This window comes from Gymnoscopelus microlampas (genome assembly GCF_963454915.1).
Source record: "Gymnoscopelus microlampas genome assembly, chromosome: 20".
NCBI classification, from domain to species: domain Eukaryota; kingdom Metazoa; phylum Chordata; class Actinopteri; order Myctophiformes; family Myctophidae; genus Gymnoscopelus; species Gymnoscopelus microlampas.
This window is the reverse complement of record NC_139957.1, coordinates 30,392,609-30,409,559: the sequence shown is the minus strand read 5'-3', so window position 1 is coordinate 30,409,559 and position 16,951 is coordinate 30,392,609. Positions and strand designations below refer to the sequence as shown.

At 42.2% G+C, this 16,951-nt stretch overlaps 1 protein-coding gene across 1 annotated transcript; it reads right to left on the bottom strand.

Annotated features, from left to right (window-relative positions):
• Positions 1-166: 166 nt before the first annotated feature.
• On the bottom strand, positions 167-9,158 carry cfap99 (cilia and flagella associated protein 99; the record flags this gene model as incomplete). Its single annotated transcript, XM_084044610.1, has 15 exons — positions 167-265; positions 393-585; positions 924-1,129; positions 4,681-4,832; positions 4,937-5,078; positions 5,230-5,434; positions 5,524-5,612; positions 6,189-6,275; positions 6,811-6,879; positions 7,021-7,101; positions 7,382-7,565; positions 7,696-7,808; positions 7,936-8,030; positions 8,128-8,272; positions 9,042-9,158. 15 exons carry the CDS (start codon positions 9,156-9,158, stop codon positions 167-169), a joined length of 1,977 nt encoding a protein of 658 aa, XP_083900736.1.
• Between the last annotated feature and the right edge of the window lie 7,793 nt (positions 9,159-16,951).

The following is a 16,951-nucleotide window of genomic DNA, read 5'->3' as shown; positions in this document are numbered from 1 at the left end:
GTCTTTTGGGCTAAATAAATTTGATCAGAATCATGTATTTCCTTTATTATTTATTTACAAGGACTACTGATTGACTAATGAGAGTAATAATTGTAATGTATCTAGAACAAATGAACAGAGTATATTATATTGCATGGATATACTGTAGATTAGAAGACATGTCATGTCACATGTCTACTATGTCTTGAGTGTTGGGTGATTCTTTCTGGACTTGATGCTCTAAGCATCGCTCCAAGTCTTCCCAGCACTCTTTCTCCAGGGTTTCCTGACATCACAGAAAATTATAATAATGAATAAGCAATGATTTGTTTAGCACTGACAATGATGTTTAAATATGTAACAGTCAAAACAACACAGTTACTAGTACATTTTAAATGTGCTTTGATGCTCACACTTTTGTGTTGTGAGTTTTTGACAGCGTGTGGGTTTGCCAGGTCAGAGGATTTGACCTTGTTCCTCTCATTCTCCCTTAGTCTCTGACGTTCTTGCTGTTTCTCAGCCAACTTCTTCTGCAGGGCCAGCACTCTCTCATCCCCAGCCACTGCCTTCTGCTGCAGAGCCAGTGTTGCTTTCTTTTCCTCTTTCCTACCAAGAGTATTATGAATATGTTGTGTTCAGGCATCTTTAGATGCATGGTCACAAGTATTGTGTGTGTGTGTGTGTGTGTGTGTGTGTGTGTGTGTGTGTGTGTGTGTGTGTGTGTGTGTGTGTGTGTGTGTGTGTGTGTGTGTGTGTGTGTGTGTGTGTGTGTGTGTGTGTGTGTGTGTGTGTGTGTGTGTGTGTGTGTGTGTTTACACTTTTGCTTGTACCTGTATCAGTTTGCAATGTTCAAAGATTTTCATTTGCAACATGTCAAGGCCATAGCTAACGTTTAAAGGACTGCAAACCTCTGGACGGTCTATTCAACTTTATGTTTCTCTGACCTGCATGCTGCAGCATGGCCCAATGCTTTCCTGTGTAGGTCAATGGCATCCAGCTGGTCCAACAGAAGTAGCTCCTTGTTATGTTTCTCCTCCAGAATCCACTCGTGTCTCTTCTGCTGCTCATGTCGTTCTGCTTCCTTAAGGATTGCCAGCCGCTCTTTCAGCTCAGCCAGGGACATTTCTCCTAACAAGTCATGGCCTGCTGTCTGTGACACGGGGAGCAACATGCTCATATGGGTACGGTAAACCAGCCTGATCGCCAGAGAATTAGTATACATTGCACGGATTTGTGCACGTCATTCCGTGCATAGTCGCCTAGAAACCCCCAAATTCCGTGTATATGTACGGGGAGTCCCACGGTGGGCGTAACCAGTCGCAACCCGGAAAAACCAGGAAGTAGAGCAGTCCCCACAACAAAATTTACGATTCTGTGCCTATCGGTACGTAACTCAAACGGCGCTGATTAGGCTCAAGGGAATGTCGCAATGTTCAAGACGGCAACTCGCTCGCTTTAGCTCGCTCGGTGGTCCTTCACACGGCGAAAATTCCCTTGAGACTGCGCGCCTCCGAAATGGTTTAGTTACAATGGGGGAGATGCGAGGCGGCTATGCACGGAATTTGTGGTTTTCCAGTAGTCTATGTACGGATTTTGAGAAACGTTGAAAAACGTTCAATGAGAACGTTTCCTCTGGCGATCGGGTTGGGTAAACAAACAAAAAAGCAGATTGAAAATAGACGATCTACAAGCTCATGGGTTGCTGAGCTTGTAGATCGGGTATTTCTTCTATGCGTCATTCAACAAAATACTCATGGATATTAACAAAAAAAAGCTCACAGTGTTGCAGGAGATGTGCTATGAGCTTGTAGATCAACTATTTTCTATATACGTCATACAACAAATTATATAACTCCATCACAACTTATGTTTACCTTTACTTACGGTTAGATAACACCTATGTTCAGTGTAGTCGTTCAATCGGTGTAGTAGGGACATGCACACACTGAAATATTCTTATATTTTTTATTTTATAATATTAATAATCCAGAGTCCTGACTCTGCTTTGGACACTAATTGTCGCTAGCAGCACTGCATCTGTAGGCAAACTGCTCTGTGTGTTGTGCATGTGACGATGATGGGTAACCACATACAGTATGTAATATTATGCAAACCAGCCAGGTAGTCACTCATACCACTCCATTGAATGGCTCATAATGGGAACGCAATGCAGTCTGGCTGGTATGCACGTGCATATCTGTACACGTGTGGGCACGTGCGTGCAACCAGTACACCCCTGCATACATCACACACAATTATTATTACTAGAGATGAGCTAGGCGGCCCTAACACCTAAGTCGCACCGCTGATCCGACCGATATGGCCATATATGAAGATCTCTGTATTTGTCAGTCCTTGTTCCTTTTATGCTCATTTATGGAGATCCCTGATGTCATTGGTATATGGCCATATAGGCAGGCCCCCTTTGTGTGCATACATGAGGACACATTGAGGTTTGACAACACACTCCATATTTGGGCGTGCTACATTGGGAGCATGACGTCAGAGGTCCAGCTGGCCAGTCCTCCCTTCAGCCAATTTTAATATAGGATAAATAAAAATGAGTCAGCTAATGTGCTTTTCATCCCTTGGCCGTATCACATTTCATTTCAACATAAATTCCTGCATTAACAGGGTTAACAGAGTCATCTGTAATGCATGTAATGCACACATCCTCTGTCAAGGTTGTTATGACAGCTTGCTTATCGTGGCCGCACATACTGTATATAGGCTACTGGACCCCTGAATTATAGGTCAAGTGAATGGGCTCAGCGTCTCCCCAAATGTGCTGTCTGTGTCGTACCTTTTAACTGAGACACACATGCAGGCACGCACGCGCGCGCGCACACGCACACACACACACACACACACACACACACACACACACACACACACACACACACACACACACACACACACCAAGATTAACAAAGATCTCTTATAAAGCCATATTCCGCCATTGAGTGTGAACGTCAAACTCAATGGCAAGTATTGTTATCGAGCCTGTGTGGCTTGCGGTAGTGTCAGCTGTATGAGCTGATGAAAAGGGGGAAAAAAAGGTTTTCCATTATATCTTTAACTGGGTCTAAAGCCCTTGCCAGCTACATCTATGTGTTCTCTAGTCCTGCACGTCCATGGTCCTGGTATAGCACGAAAATGTTACAGCGCATATGGTCACTCATCCGATTGTGTGACCTGACCGCATTTCGAGACGCAACTGGACACATATTGGACAGTTAAGCAAATGCAACACGCTTTTGACAAATTACTCTTCTGTGCACACACACTTCGTCGCACATGTTAGCCTAGTAATAGTAAGAGAGGTAGTGTGTTGACCGCTGACTATCCGTTGGCTGCGGACATGGTACACTGATACACCGCATATGGTTACTCATCCGCCTATGCATTGTGGGACGCAACAGGACACATATTGGATAGCATCGTCGCACATGTAAGCCTATAGTAAGAGAGGTAGTGTGTTGACTGTCCATGGCATGATTTGTTTGTATAATAAAGAGGGCTTCATCTGTCCACTTGCTGCTGGTGGCATGCCTTATTTGTAGTCAACACAGCAGTGAAATGCTCATGCGCAAGTCCTGCACCGCACGTCTGCATATGTGGCGCCTATGCAGAATGCTGTGGCTGTGTCCAGGCGCATACCACATAAGATGGTAATCCAGCATGACAGCGTGTCGCGGGTTCGACTCCCGTTCCCGGCGACCTTTGCTGTATGTCTCCCCCCATCTCTCTCCCCATTTCCTGTCAGCCTACTGTCCTGTCCAAATAAAGGCATAAAGGCCCAGAAAAATATCTTTAAAAAAAAAAGAATGCTGTGGCTGTAGGGGTTTGAAAGGAAGGAAAATATTCAAGTTCAAAGCATGAAAGGTAGCCTATTAGATTGGAAAGGTATGCATTATATTTGTGCAAAGTTTGGAGCCAATTGCACTTCTCGCTTGCCATTAGGAGGCGAACGGATAAACGCTGTTTGCCTTGTGTGTAGGATAGGATGGGATAGGATATAGTTACCGTATAGATATTATATATCCTATATTCAAATTGGCTAATGGGTGCACTGGCTGACCGGCCGGCGGCAGACCACGTCATCAGGCTCATGTCTCTATGACTCAGCCATAACCATATAAGGAGTTCCCAATGCAGCTACGCCTAAATAAGGAGTGTGTTGTCTAACCTCAATGTACCATCATGGCATCAGGCGCATATAAATCAGTCAGTTCCATATATGGGCACAAAAGGGGGGCATGGGGTATGCCCATATATGGGCATATACTGTTGACATCAGGGATCTCCATATCGGGGCATAAAAGGGACATGGACTGACAGATACAGAGATCTCCAAATATAGGCATACTGTAGCAGTCGGATCGTCGGTGCAAATTTGACAACACCGATTGAATGATTACACTGAACTTAGGCGTTTTGTGCCTGTAAGTAAAGGTAAACAGACTTTGTGATGGAATCTATGTAATTTGTTGTATGACCTCTAATAATTATAAAATCTCCGCAATTATCCACTGCCAGTTGTCTACCCAGAAGTGAATGTTGTTGTTATTGTGACATCACAGTGATTTGTCCTAGGGCTTAGGGCCATAGGGCTTGAGTGGTTAACATATCCAGGTGACACAGAAGTACTCCATCTGTCTCTAGCTGTGACTGCAGATTTATGCATTTTCCTCCACTCACCTCTGTGTCATCCAGAAACTTGTGTCTGATGAACGGAACAGATTCCATTGCATGGATCTCACGAATGATCTCAAACTTTCTGCTTAGCTCTGCCTGCGCTTCCTCGAGGGCCTGGCGAAGGAGGTCTTGAATTTGTTCTGAGACTTCTTTAACTGTGACAAATGTTCAGGAGAATACAAATTATCAGGGTGCTATGAAAATTCAAACCCAAGTGAATCATGTCCTGCATGTGGTGAGGTGAGGTAAGGTGAGGTACCTATACGTTGCTTGAACTCCTGCAACTTCACTTTGGCTGCCTTTGAATTCTTGTGTCCCTCTGTCACTTTTTGCACCAAGTCTCTCATTTCCTTTTCTTCTTGCAACCGCTTCTGAGCATATCTTTGCATCAACTGAGCAGTCTACAAGACAACAAACCCAAGGATCCCTGAGATTTCGGTGTGCCAATGTGGTAATCCATCATGAATCACTGCATACATTACTGGGCCTGTCAATAGAATACTCTTCATATAAAACCATCAGTCATTATGATCATACTTTACATGGACAAACCTCTTCCTTTTTAAGCTGCACGTTCTTTTGGTTGTGCTCCATGATGCGTGTTCGGGCCATAGCCGCCTCCTCGTGACTGATAAGTCCCTCCAGGCGCCTGAGCTCAACCTGGGCAATCGACTCCTGGAGGTCCCTGTCACGCATCTCCTTCTGCCACCGTAGGAAAGAGGAGGGCTCACCTTCCCCCTCCACCAGACGCTCCATTCTTTTAACACACACAACAAATACATTTCAGATCTATAAGATCTCACAACAAATCACGTTTCAATGCTTGTGAACTCTTGTAGAGTGCACCTTTGAAGCTCCACCTCCACCTGGCGGTTATAAAGCGCTCCTTCTCTCAGGATAGCTGTGTTGTTAAGCTTCACCTGCCATGTGTTTGTCTGAAGGAACCAGACAAAAAGAATTTGGTGAATGCATAGATATTTAATAGTGATCAGGCCTGGAATTTAATCTTTTTAGGGGGCAAGGCCACTTGGCCTTTGGGTGTTGTATATTTGAGGGCACAACGGCCAAATGCTAGGACAGAATGGAGGCCATCAAATAAAACAATGAGATAAATCCACTGAAATAATTAATTGAATTTAAATTGAGGGATTTACACACCTCTTTGTCAATTGCACATATATATGTCTATGAATTGAATATCAAGGACCTCATTGGAAACAAGACCGCAAGGACTTTTATGAACGGACCTTTTAGACAAAGTATTTTAAATGTAACTGTGCTGTTTTACATTTTTTGCCTAATATTCAATCAATCAAACATCGTTTTTTGCTTAGAGAAAATACACCCTCCTTTAGTCACTTTATTTACACGTTATTTACGACCAGCTTAGTGAATCGGGCCCATACACTCTCAGCCTTGGGCCTGGACTAATCACTGGGGGCACACTGGTGTCTAAATAACATATTGACAGAAATATTGAAAGTAAATGTAATTATTATATGTACCTCTACCTTGTGAGTGGCTGGAGCTCCAGAGGAATGAAATGAATTGAACTTCAGCTTGGAATCTAAATCTTCCCTAATTTGGGAAATAACATTCTGCAACACAGGAAAAGCAAATATTTCTAAATACTGCTATACAACCTCCCATCATTTGTTTAAGTAAAAGAAAACAAAAAAAAATCACATTCAGGTTTGTATTATGATGATTTACTAACTATTGAATTATAATATTCACCACACTTAATGTTATTGAGTAATGATTATTCCATTAAACTTAATGTAATGGACAGCTGATGTTTATTGGCCTAACAACATTAAAAAAAAGATTGGTCCTAAGTGGTTACCACCTCAGTTTTAGGATACTATACGTTACAGCACTATATCTCTATTTAATATTTTTTCTGTTTATGAAATGGATTAAAATATAATTATGATACATGCATTCTGTACATATAGAAAAATACAAAACATACAAATAAATATAGGAACCATAATTATGTGTGCAGTGTGCTTACAATAATTGGGTTGGACTTTAATCATCTGCTGCAATTAAAAACATCCAAAATGTATATACAGTAGCTTAGATAACATTTAATTACATTGAGCATCTGTTAAAATCCATTGTTCCTACCTTAGTGTGTTCTGACTTCTGTGGATTTGCGCATTTAAACTGTTTGATATTTACCTCATAGAGCATTTGCTTGGGAGGAAAACAGCAGAAATGTTATTACAATTCATGTAATGACGTAACTCTTTATATGGCACTTTAATTAATCATTTCTACGTTGAGAGAAAGAGAGAAAGTCATAATGATGGTGTTATAAAAAAAAGTGACAGCTACCTCAGCCTTTTGACGGTTTATTTGTTTGATCTCCTCTACAGCTTTTATCTCGTTTGGAAGCCTGTAAGTGCTATTTGGCACCTAAAGAAACACAAAGCATTATGACAATTGAAACTGTGACAGCTACTATACAATTAATGTAACAATAGTCTGATTTATTCTCTTTAAAACTAACTGTATGCTATTATAATGAAACTATAGGCTATTAAAAACAGAAAACACTGCCTATTGAAAGCTGAAAGATACACAGTAAAATCACCAGGGAGACTTTAAACATGGACCCAAATTGGTTCCATTTGGGTCAATGTTTATAGGCCTACACTCTGATTTTACTGCATAAGGTAATGTAAAGGAAACTGACTGGTTTGTGTTTTTCCTGTGATGGAATGGCCTCAGGTGCAAGGAGAGGGCGAGGTTTAGGTTTAGTAAGAGAGAACTCCTGCGGCTCTGTTGTCTTCTTGGTGGGATCTTTTTTGACCAGTGCCCCACTACGAGACATCCTGGCAGCAAGCTGGTCTAAGAGAACATCTATCTCAGGGCACCATCTAATGGACAACAATTATAGGCATGTGCTTCAATTCACATCATCCCATTTTGTGGTGGAGATGATCTGAGAGAGTACCCGGACCCTACTCACACTACCCAGACCTTTTTCAAATGTCATTGTAGGCCTACCTCAGCAAAGGAGAAATCCAGTTTCTCTCCACATATGCAGAATCATAGATCTGACTCCACTCTCCTCGTATCCATGTGGTTAGGTTTGTGACATTGAAGAAGAAAGTCAGGAACTGGAAATAAAGTCAGAGTGGCTTAGCAAAGATGATGATAGGCTATTGTATGTATACCATAATGGGATGAGGTTTTGACTTCTTTGCAATGCAACAGTACAAACATAGAAGACATTCTGTTTCTCACTGTGTGCATCTTCTTGATGTCCAGAGATTTGATACTGTTACTAAAATGTGGAAATCCAATTGCATCTTGCATGAACATGGCAAGGTAACAGATAACTGAAAGAACAACGTAGCAAGAGGTTGTTTAGGGTGAAAACCATAAGCAATTCCAAAATAGAATTTGTGTGAACAATTCTAGCACATTTTCACTTACTGACAAACTGGTGACGATCACCCCTGGATAAGCACTTCCCATTTTGAGCATAGAAGACATTGATTACTATGTCTAGCAACTTCTTGTGCTCAACACAGCCACAAACAATGTCAAGTATGAACCTCTTGTCCTCAGCTTTCACGTTCTAAGATAAAGACCACGTCAACATCAGTGTTGCCAGATTTTGTGAGAGAAATAAGCAACCAGGTCTATGAAAACAAGCCCAAAAGAGCGAGCCCTTTGCCCTTTAAACATAATGCATTGGCTATTTGAAAATAGCCGATCTTGTGATTTGTGTTTTATTTTGTTGTCAATGTCTTGTTTAAAAAATAAATTAAAGTAGCCTATTATTTAATGGCTGAATGTTTAAATTAATATTTTCCAATAAAAAGATTTATAGGAAAAATAAAAAAGGAAATAGCCGATCTAAGCTCACGTAGATCTGCTATGTTCAGCATAGGCTTAAGAAAATGTTTAAAGATTGGAATATTTTTGAAACAACACAAATCTTGTATGGGGGTCCATGGCTGCCTGTGGATGGCATAAAATATTTTCAGATGGGGTTCCGCAGACAAATAAATATTAATGTGGGGGTCCTTGACATGAAAATGAAACACTGGTTTAAACATCAATAGGAAAAAGGCCCAAAGAAGCAACTACACTTTAGAAACAAGCCCCCCAAACAAACGCAATCCACAACTACCAATATTTACAAGCAATTTAACAGAAAAACAAGCCCAACGTCAATAAGCACTGGACATGGCAACACTGATCAATATTTCTAAATTAGTATCCAAATCATGGTCCAATGTGACATAGGACCAGGCATTGGACACTAATTTAGACATGTGTGGCAATGTCCATGCAAGTGCACACGCATGCACACATGTTTTTTATTTTATTTTATTTTTTACCTTCATGACCTGTGAGGCATCTTCTAAGAAATCATCCAAACACAGCTGCTGGCCGGCGCTGAATTTGTCAAGCAGCAAAGTAGCTTCCTTGACGAGGGATCCATGATTTGATGCCATTTTTTCCAGCAAAAAAACTGGTAATGTTTATTGTTGTGATAGGCAAATGATAAAAAACTATATACTATATAAAATAAAATAAAATATAAAAACAGTGGAGATTTCTTTCGAGATAACTTCTTGTCTTGGCAAATTCGCTAACATAGCTACTTGTCTGGGACTGTTGCAATACAGTGACAGTCGTTACTTAGCAACAGACGCGCGTAAACAGAAATGCTGCCCAGCTCCTGCGCAGACGCGCACGCACGCACGCATGCACACAACGCACGCACCGACGCTTCACTAAGTCTGTAGGGTTCAGGGCTTAATAGTTAATACTAACTCACTACATGAAAAAATACTGCCTGGTCTTTGATGGCCCTGCTTTAGGCTTCATAAACAGGGAGGGGGGGACATCTCAAACAAATAGGAGAGAGAGAGTGAGAGACTAACGATTGAGTCAAATGATATCATTACATTTATCTTCAGTCTATAATAAGTGTGACACTCGATCCAAGAATGTTGGATAGATAGTATAATAATGGACATAGTATAATTGTAGGAGCCATTTGAATTAGAGTAGGCCTATTAAATGTTTCTGTAGCTCTGGCCACAAGGGCGCAGTACAATACTAAACTAAATATTGAACTTGTTCCTGTAAATGGGAACATCACCCTAAGATATTGTTTATTTTAATACTCACTGAATCCAAAAATGCTGCATGGGCATGGCCCCCGACTGCCTGCTTCATAGAGAAGATCACAAACAAGTAGGAGAACAACTCCTCAAACAAATGAAGGCCTGAGAGAGAGAGAGAGAGAGAGAGAGAGAGAGAGAGAGAGAGAGAGAGAGAGAGAGAGAGAGAGAGCATGAGACAATGTTTGAGTCACATCACATCATAGTAATGATAATAACAATGATATTAATGATTATGATTACTATACTTCTAGAACTGCTGGACCTGTTTAGTCAGCAGTGCACTCTTCTTTGCAACTCTGTCGGTCACAGTATCTGTGTCTGTCCAGGGTCATGAGGATGTCCTTCTCAGTAGCATCAACATGAAAGCCTCCAAGTGGTCCTGTGCTTTTTATGAATTTCAGTGTTGAAAATGTACATTCACAGCAAACCTGTGTGATGGACAGCGTGAGCAAAAACTTGTATGCGTGTACAATGTATACAATATATACTTGTATACAATGACATATGGCATGTTATCTGTTTGCAAGCTGAACCACCTGCTCTTTCACCTGTTCACTCTTTCAATCTCATCCTCTTCTTCACCAAATCCATCCTCCACTGGCACTGCCCTGGACATGTACTCATTCAGTGATTACGTTTTCTGTCTTTTCCACTGTCCAGCTAAACATTTCAGCTCCCAATAGAAGTGTTCCACCGGCCTGAGAACATCCCGGGATTCTGAATGTCACTGGAGAAGGATTCTTGAATATGTTGCTTAACTGTGTCTATGACAGAATTGACCGTTGTTTTGAAAATTTGTGTGACGATAGAACCCAGGCCTGCTGACAGGATTCTTGGGTGGGGGGACAAGATTTTCGAAATCGTGCCCCCCTCCAATTAGGCCCCCCTCGATGCACGTGTGCGAAGCTTTGGAAGCCTGTAAGAAATACGCTTCTGTACAATTCCTATGTGCTATGCTCTACTCATGCTCCTCTACGCGCTGTTGCACAGCACATGCCTCAAATGTCATTGCAGTAATAAATAGACTGCTGTCAGTGGACTTTGCAAAGGCCATACAAACAAAGCAAAACAATGCATTGCATTATTCATTGTATGTCAGCAGAATACTCTCTGCACCACTGGGTTCTTTGCCTTTTGTTGAAGGTGAAAATTTAAAAACAGCTGAATGGTGAAACAATTTATAGCTGGGCTGCTTGGGCTGCATGTTTGTTGGGGACTCTGGGGAGATCTCCACTGGAGGATGTACTGGGCCTATCACAAACCTAGACATGAGAAGTAGAGGAATATTATGAATGGGTGAAGTATGAACATTATTACATGCAAAAATGACGAGTCTACATGCAATCAGAACTCCTACGCGTTACAGCCTGTGATAGAGCCACTGGGCCAGGTCTCTCTCTCTCTCTCTCTCTCTCTCTCTCTCTCTCTCTCTCTCTCTCTCTCTCTCTCTCTCTCTCTCTCTCTCTCTCTCTCTCTCTCTCTCTCTCTCTCTCTCTCTCTCTCTCTCTGCTGTTCACTTGGAGGAGGGTAGCCCATCCATAAATGCCACGATCAAAGTCTTGACTTTATTGGTGTTAGACTTGACCTCTCACCCCCTTCAGCCAAATGTCAGCACACCACATATTCCTCTTCCAGCTGTTTCAAATAAAGACGCCGGGCTGCAGATCTTACACATCCCTGGGATAGAGACTGTCTTGTAAACAACCTCTTAGACATGACCTTAGTGAGAAAAGAGGCCGGGGGCGTCATGATAACACTTGTAGATAGGAGAACAATTTGGTGCATGTTTGAGAAAAGCAAGGGTGCTCACTATTGTCTGCATCAAGATAAGACTAGGCTATGTATGTATGTATGTATTCATTCATTGATTTTTTTATGGTTCGTTAACCACTTTCAACCTTAAGTTCCTATTTTGTACATTCTTTCACATTCATTATATTCGTTATAGGCAAATGTTTCCCCAAATCTTCAAAAGTGGGGAAATGGCAGATCTACAACACTTTGCATTGCTGTGTTGTGAGGCTATTGTCACTATTTCTGAAATAGGGCTTAAGTGGTAGTGGTTAAAGTAAATATTGTACACTTGCACTTTATAATTATGTACCCTTTAACCAAATTGGAAAAACAAATGTCTGCAGAGCCTCTTGCAGAAATATTTGTTTTGTTTTATTAGAGAATGACAGTAAAGATAGAGAGGGTGGGGAGGAGGTGTGCCTGGCAATCATGGGGCTCCTACTATGTCTATGTAGTAAAATATTGTAAAAAATCATAAAGAAACAGTCTGAAAAATTCTACTGTCTCTGTCTGCATGCTCTCAATGTGATGTAAATCCAACTCATTATACAGATATGTTTCACTGTAACTTTGATATAACTCCCACATGCAGCCAACATGCATGTGTGAAATGCAGTAATAACATTGTTACATTTAAACATGTCTGAGAAACGTTAAAGGATTAATAGGAGCAATTATAATGTTATTAGTAATGTAATTTAGTCAACAAGGACAACTGCTATTTCTATTAAACTACTAAAAACAAAAAATGTTTCTTTCTGTCCAGCAGAGGGCAGAATGAGACTGCTGAATCCATGTCATCATTCTCTTGTTGTTTCACACCTCTTCTCTGGTCTATCTCTCAATCATGATCAAGTTCTTTTTTATTTTCATTTTTTGCTTTCTGTCTGCCTGCTCTTTCCTGTCATTCCTCCGGTGCCAGAGCTGACGTTTTTACGATCCTGGATGATTTGTTCAAGTCCCTCTGTTTTCCCATCTGCCCCTGCTTTGTGTCCCTCTTAACTAGCTCCCTCTCGCGCTTCTCTCCACAGCCTTGTCAGCTTGCTGGTTGTCATGGACAATATCTTGAATTATGCTCCTATGGGAGTAGTCTGCAACTACAGATAGATCAACTTAACTCATTGAAAACACACCCATAGACAGACAGACAGACAGACAGACAGACAGACAGACAGACACACACATACTTCTGATACAATTACTCAAAATAGCATTTTACAGGGTAGCCAACACACACACACACACACACACACACACACACACACACACACACACACACACACACACACACACACACACACACACACACACACACACACACACACACACCAGGTTCTAGTAATCCTCTGTAAATGATTGAATATCTGCCACCTGTAGTGTTTCCACATTCCCTCCATGGTCTACACTCCAATTTATGTCTCTGTAAGCCAGACAGCTCTATTGTCTGGCTCCCTGCCCAGGTAGGCTACACCCTATAGCTGCATCTAATGAACCATAGCATCAGTGCCAAACAAGACAGTAGGGAATATGAATAATATTGGCCAGGTATGGCAAAGCCCATTCACTACTCTCTCTCTCTCCCGCTCGTGAGAGCTAACCCTGGTGAGTAAAAGCCCAAGGGACTAGTATATATACCCGCGCCATACCTTTTACACTACACCATCCCAAACCCAATTACCCCCATCGGTCACTGGGTTAAGCTTAATTTATACATCATCTCACAACTGTGACGCTCGCCAAAAATAACTATTTTTCATGAGCGACACCAGCGTGTGACAAAGTATAAATTAACCCCTCCACAGGTAGAGCCCTGTACGCATGTCTACAAAACTAAACTAAACCGAGCCAAATGAGGCCTTGAGTATACACACACACGCGCACGCACACGCACACGCACACGTACGTGCACACACACATGCACACATTCAGTACACATACTGTACACGCACACACACATGCACACACATTCAGTACACATACTGTACACGCACAAATTAAGTATACTATACGCACACACATTCAGTATACACACTCACATGCGCACACACATGCAAAGGTTCAGTATAAATGTGTGCGTGTGTGCGTGCGCATACACACGCATATCCCCAGGGTCCTTAGTGGACAAGCAGTCCATAAATCACACCTATAAAAGCTGATTCGGTACTAAATGTCCCTTTATTCACAAGTGGTGTTTACTGCTAGTGCTCTGCTGCAGGAAAACATTATGTAGGTTTACTGCACTGTATGGAGACTGGAGAAGGGAGGTTGAGTTTAGTTAGTTATGTATGATATATTTTTATATATTTCTACAACAAGGGATGGAGAAAGACATAAGATAAGTCTGGAAGTTATCTTGTCACTTAAGAGGACACTTTCCAGGAAGAGAAAGGGAGGTGTATCATGAGATCAGAAGCAGAAAGAGTGGCTATACAGAAATAAAGAGTGGGTACTGTGAAAAGTGGAGGAATGTAAGTGTGAGAATGGTGGGTCCTGTGCTGGACAGTAGAGCAGAGCGAGCGAGGAGAGGAGAGAGAGAGTGTGGGGTGGGGGTCGTCTGTCACAGCCCCTCCTGGGTAATTGGCTCCAGATGTGAGGCAGCGTGGCCCCTACGCCAGTGAGGCGTCAGGGCCGCATTAAGGGCTCAGTCTAGGGCTGATGGGATTGCAGAGAGACGAACTCAACCCCGCCCCCGCCACCTCCAAAGTAGAGGCTGCACAAAGTCCCATTCCATGTTGCTGATGACCACTGAGCAAGGCGCTACCTTCTGCACAGTAAAATCTTCAGTATTCATTTGGAGCGCTCACGGATACATTTTCCCACTCAGAGTCCATTTCTATCCAGTACACACCGCCTTCTGAAATGACTGTGTGGATAGAAATACTTCTCAAAGACACAAGTGAACAGGGTCTTGCTTATTTAGTGAAGGCTGTTTTGTTTTGTTTTTCTCCAACATTGACCTTGGTTTTCGGTGTGTTGGCAAAATCAAAATGGTCATTCTCTTTTCCCAGGGCTTATTATGTTTCCATCACTATGGTAACCGCAGCGTTGAAGTCAGTCTATTCTATGTTATTGTGATGCTGCTATTGTGTCCCATGCCCTGATTGTGGACCGACAAGTGATGAGCAGGCTGTCAGGCAATTTCTCCCCGAAAGCCATTTTAAGAGTCTCTGTTGAAGGCAGCACTGTGTTTGCTGCCTAGAATGGTTACGCACTTGAGTCGTCAATGCGGTAAGGTGAAGGTGGAGGGAGCTTTGTGGAGGACATCTCACTCAGATATCCAGAACGTGTGAAGGAGAGGTCGTCACTCATCGTCTACACATGTAAAAGTAAACAATCTTTTTTGGCAACATGACAGTGTCAGAAGTCACAATGCATTTACAGTTTATGTACTGTATGTACTGTTATTGTGAAAGATAATGTCCTTGAAGGGTTCTGTGGGATTCCTTTGTCCCACCAAGTAGTCTTCTCTGAAACTCTCTGACTGTGGACCTTCTATCAATACAGTCTTGTAAACAACATTTATTTGAGTACTTGTGCTTCACACCAGAGTAGATGGTACCATGACTGGAGCGCTGTGAATGAAAGGGCATCTGTGGTCTTAAAAAGAGTCCTCAGAGTGAGGAATGCTCTTACTGTGACATGAAAAGCATGTTTACAGATAGACCATGGAAATCGATTAAGAGCAGAAAAGCAGCATGGTAGATGAAAATGGAGGCAGAGGAAGACAGGATTCTTGCATGACCCATCAGTGACAATGTGTAACTGCATCATACAACAATAACTAATACATAATTGTTTGAGAGCTCATGTAAGAAGGACAGTTGCAACATTCTTGAATTTATACTTTGTACGACAAATTATGAATTAGACTTAAGTCACTGTAAACAGGACTGTGATGTTAAAATATGATTTTCATCTGCAAACGCACTTACAGGAAAGTATACATGTTCAAGTGGTGTGCATGCGTCAACACTAACATAGACAAGGGTCAAAGTAGGTTCATGGGATACCAACCAGCCAGGCCAGAGTCCTGATTTACAACAACAGAAAACAATTTTCAAAGAACACAAGCGACACCTCTTAAAATAATACCAGAGTGGAGGCTGCCAACGGGGGTTTAATTTCAGCCCACCATCGTTCCTCAGCTCCATTCCGTCTCTTAGCCCTGGGAGATGGTGCTGTCATACGACTGGACAAAGGCCCAGAGTGTGAGTGAGTTTAACTAAACAAAAACACTCTCCCAGTCAATGTGGAGGCCTGCCCCAGTCCTGGCCTCCATAAAAACAATTCTGGTCTGCGTTAAACATGCACATCTCCAACACGTGATAACGCCGGGAGAAAATTGCTTCATCTGGTTATATATCTCTTGCTTGGATAAGCCAAGCAAGGAATGTCAACAAAGTGGGGAGGAACAGAGATATGGACTGCTATGGACGGGGTCCAACACTAGGTGGTAATCTTGTGTAGTATTTGGGTTTTGCTCAGCGGTTGATGGAACCCGTGTGGAAGAAGCATCCTATGGTCTGGAAGACGAGGGTGCTGTTGTGTTCCTGATTATCACCACTTCAGAAGACTTTGTGATCTGACCAAAAGACAACAATGGTGACAGGGGGCCAACCTCCAAACTGTTGGCGTCTGTAACCATTTAACATCTATGTATGTGTCTACACTACAGCCATGCTCTGTGGAAAATCCTCCCTGCGCTATCAAACATGCATAAGCTTAAGCCAAAGCAGGCAAAATACACCAGTGTTGATAGAGGCTAAGCTCAACTCAATCACAGAGGGCTGCTCTCTAACATAGGAATAACCTAGGAACGGTGGTCAGAGGGTTATCTTGTGGATTGAGGAACCTCATGTGAGGCGTGGTGGGAAAGCACTGCTTTACAGGAGGACGGGGAGGCGGGTCAGTTAAAAGCCCAAATTAAGCCTGGTTTATATTTTATCGTACAAAGGTGTCACACTGTCACGCATTGAAAAAGCCAATCTAAAAGCTCACAAAGCATTGCATCTGTGAAATTGTAGATCTGCTTTTTACCTAGCCCTACTCTCGTACAACGGAGCATAAATCATTATACTTTGTCACTGGCCAAAAATAACAGGTTTTCAAGCTGATGTGGCGTTGTCATCTTAAAAATCTGTTACTCTCGGCGAGCAATGCCGTCGTGTGACAAAGTATACATTTGCCATAATTCCTTAGATTAAAAGCAGCAGTGGGGTGGCCATAGGTTCCAGAGCTAGCATGAAGAGAATCTAAACAGCATCGTGATTAGAAACGTACCAAGCATTTGGCTTTCATTAGCTGCAGACAGAACCCCCAGC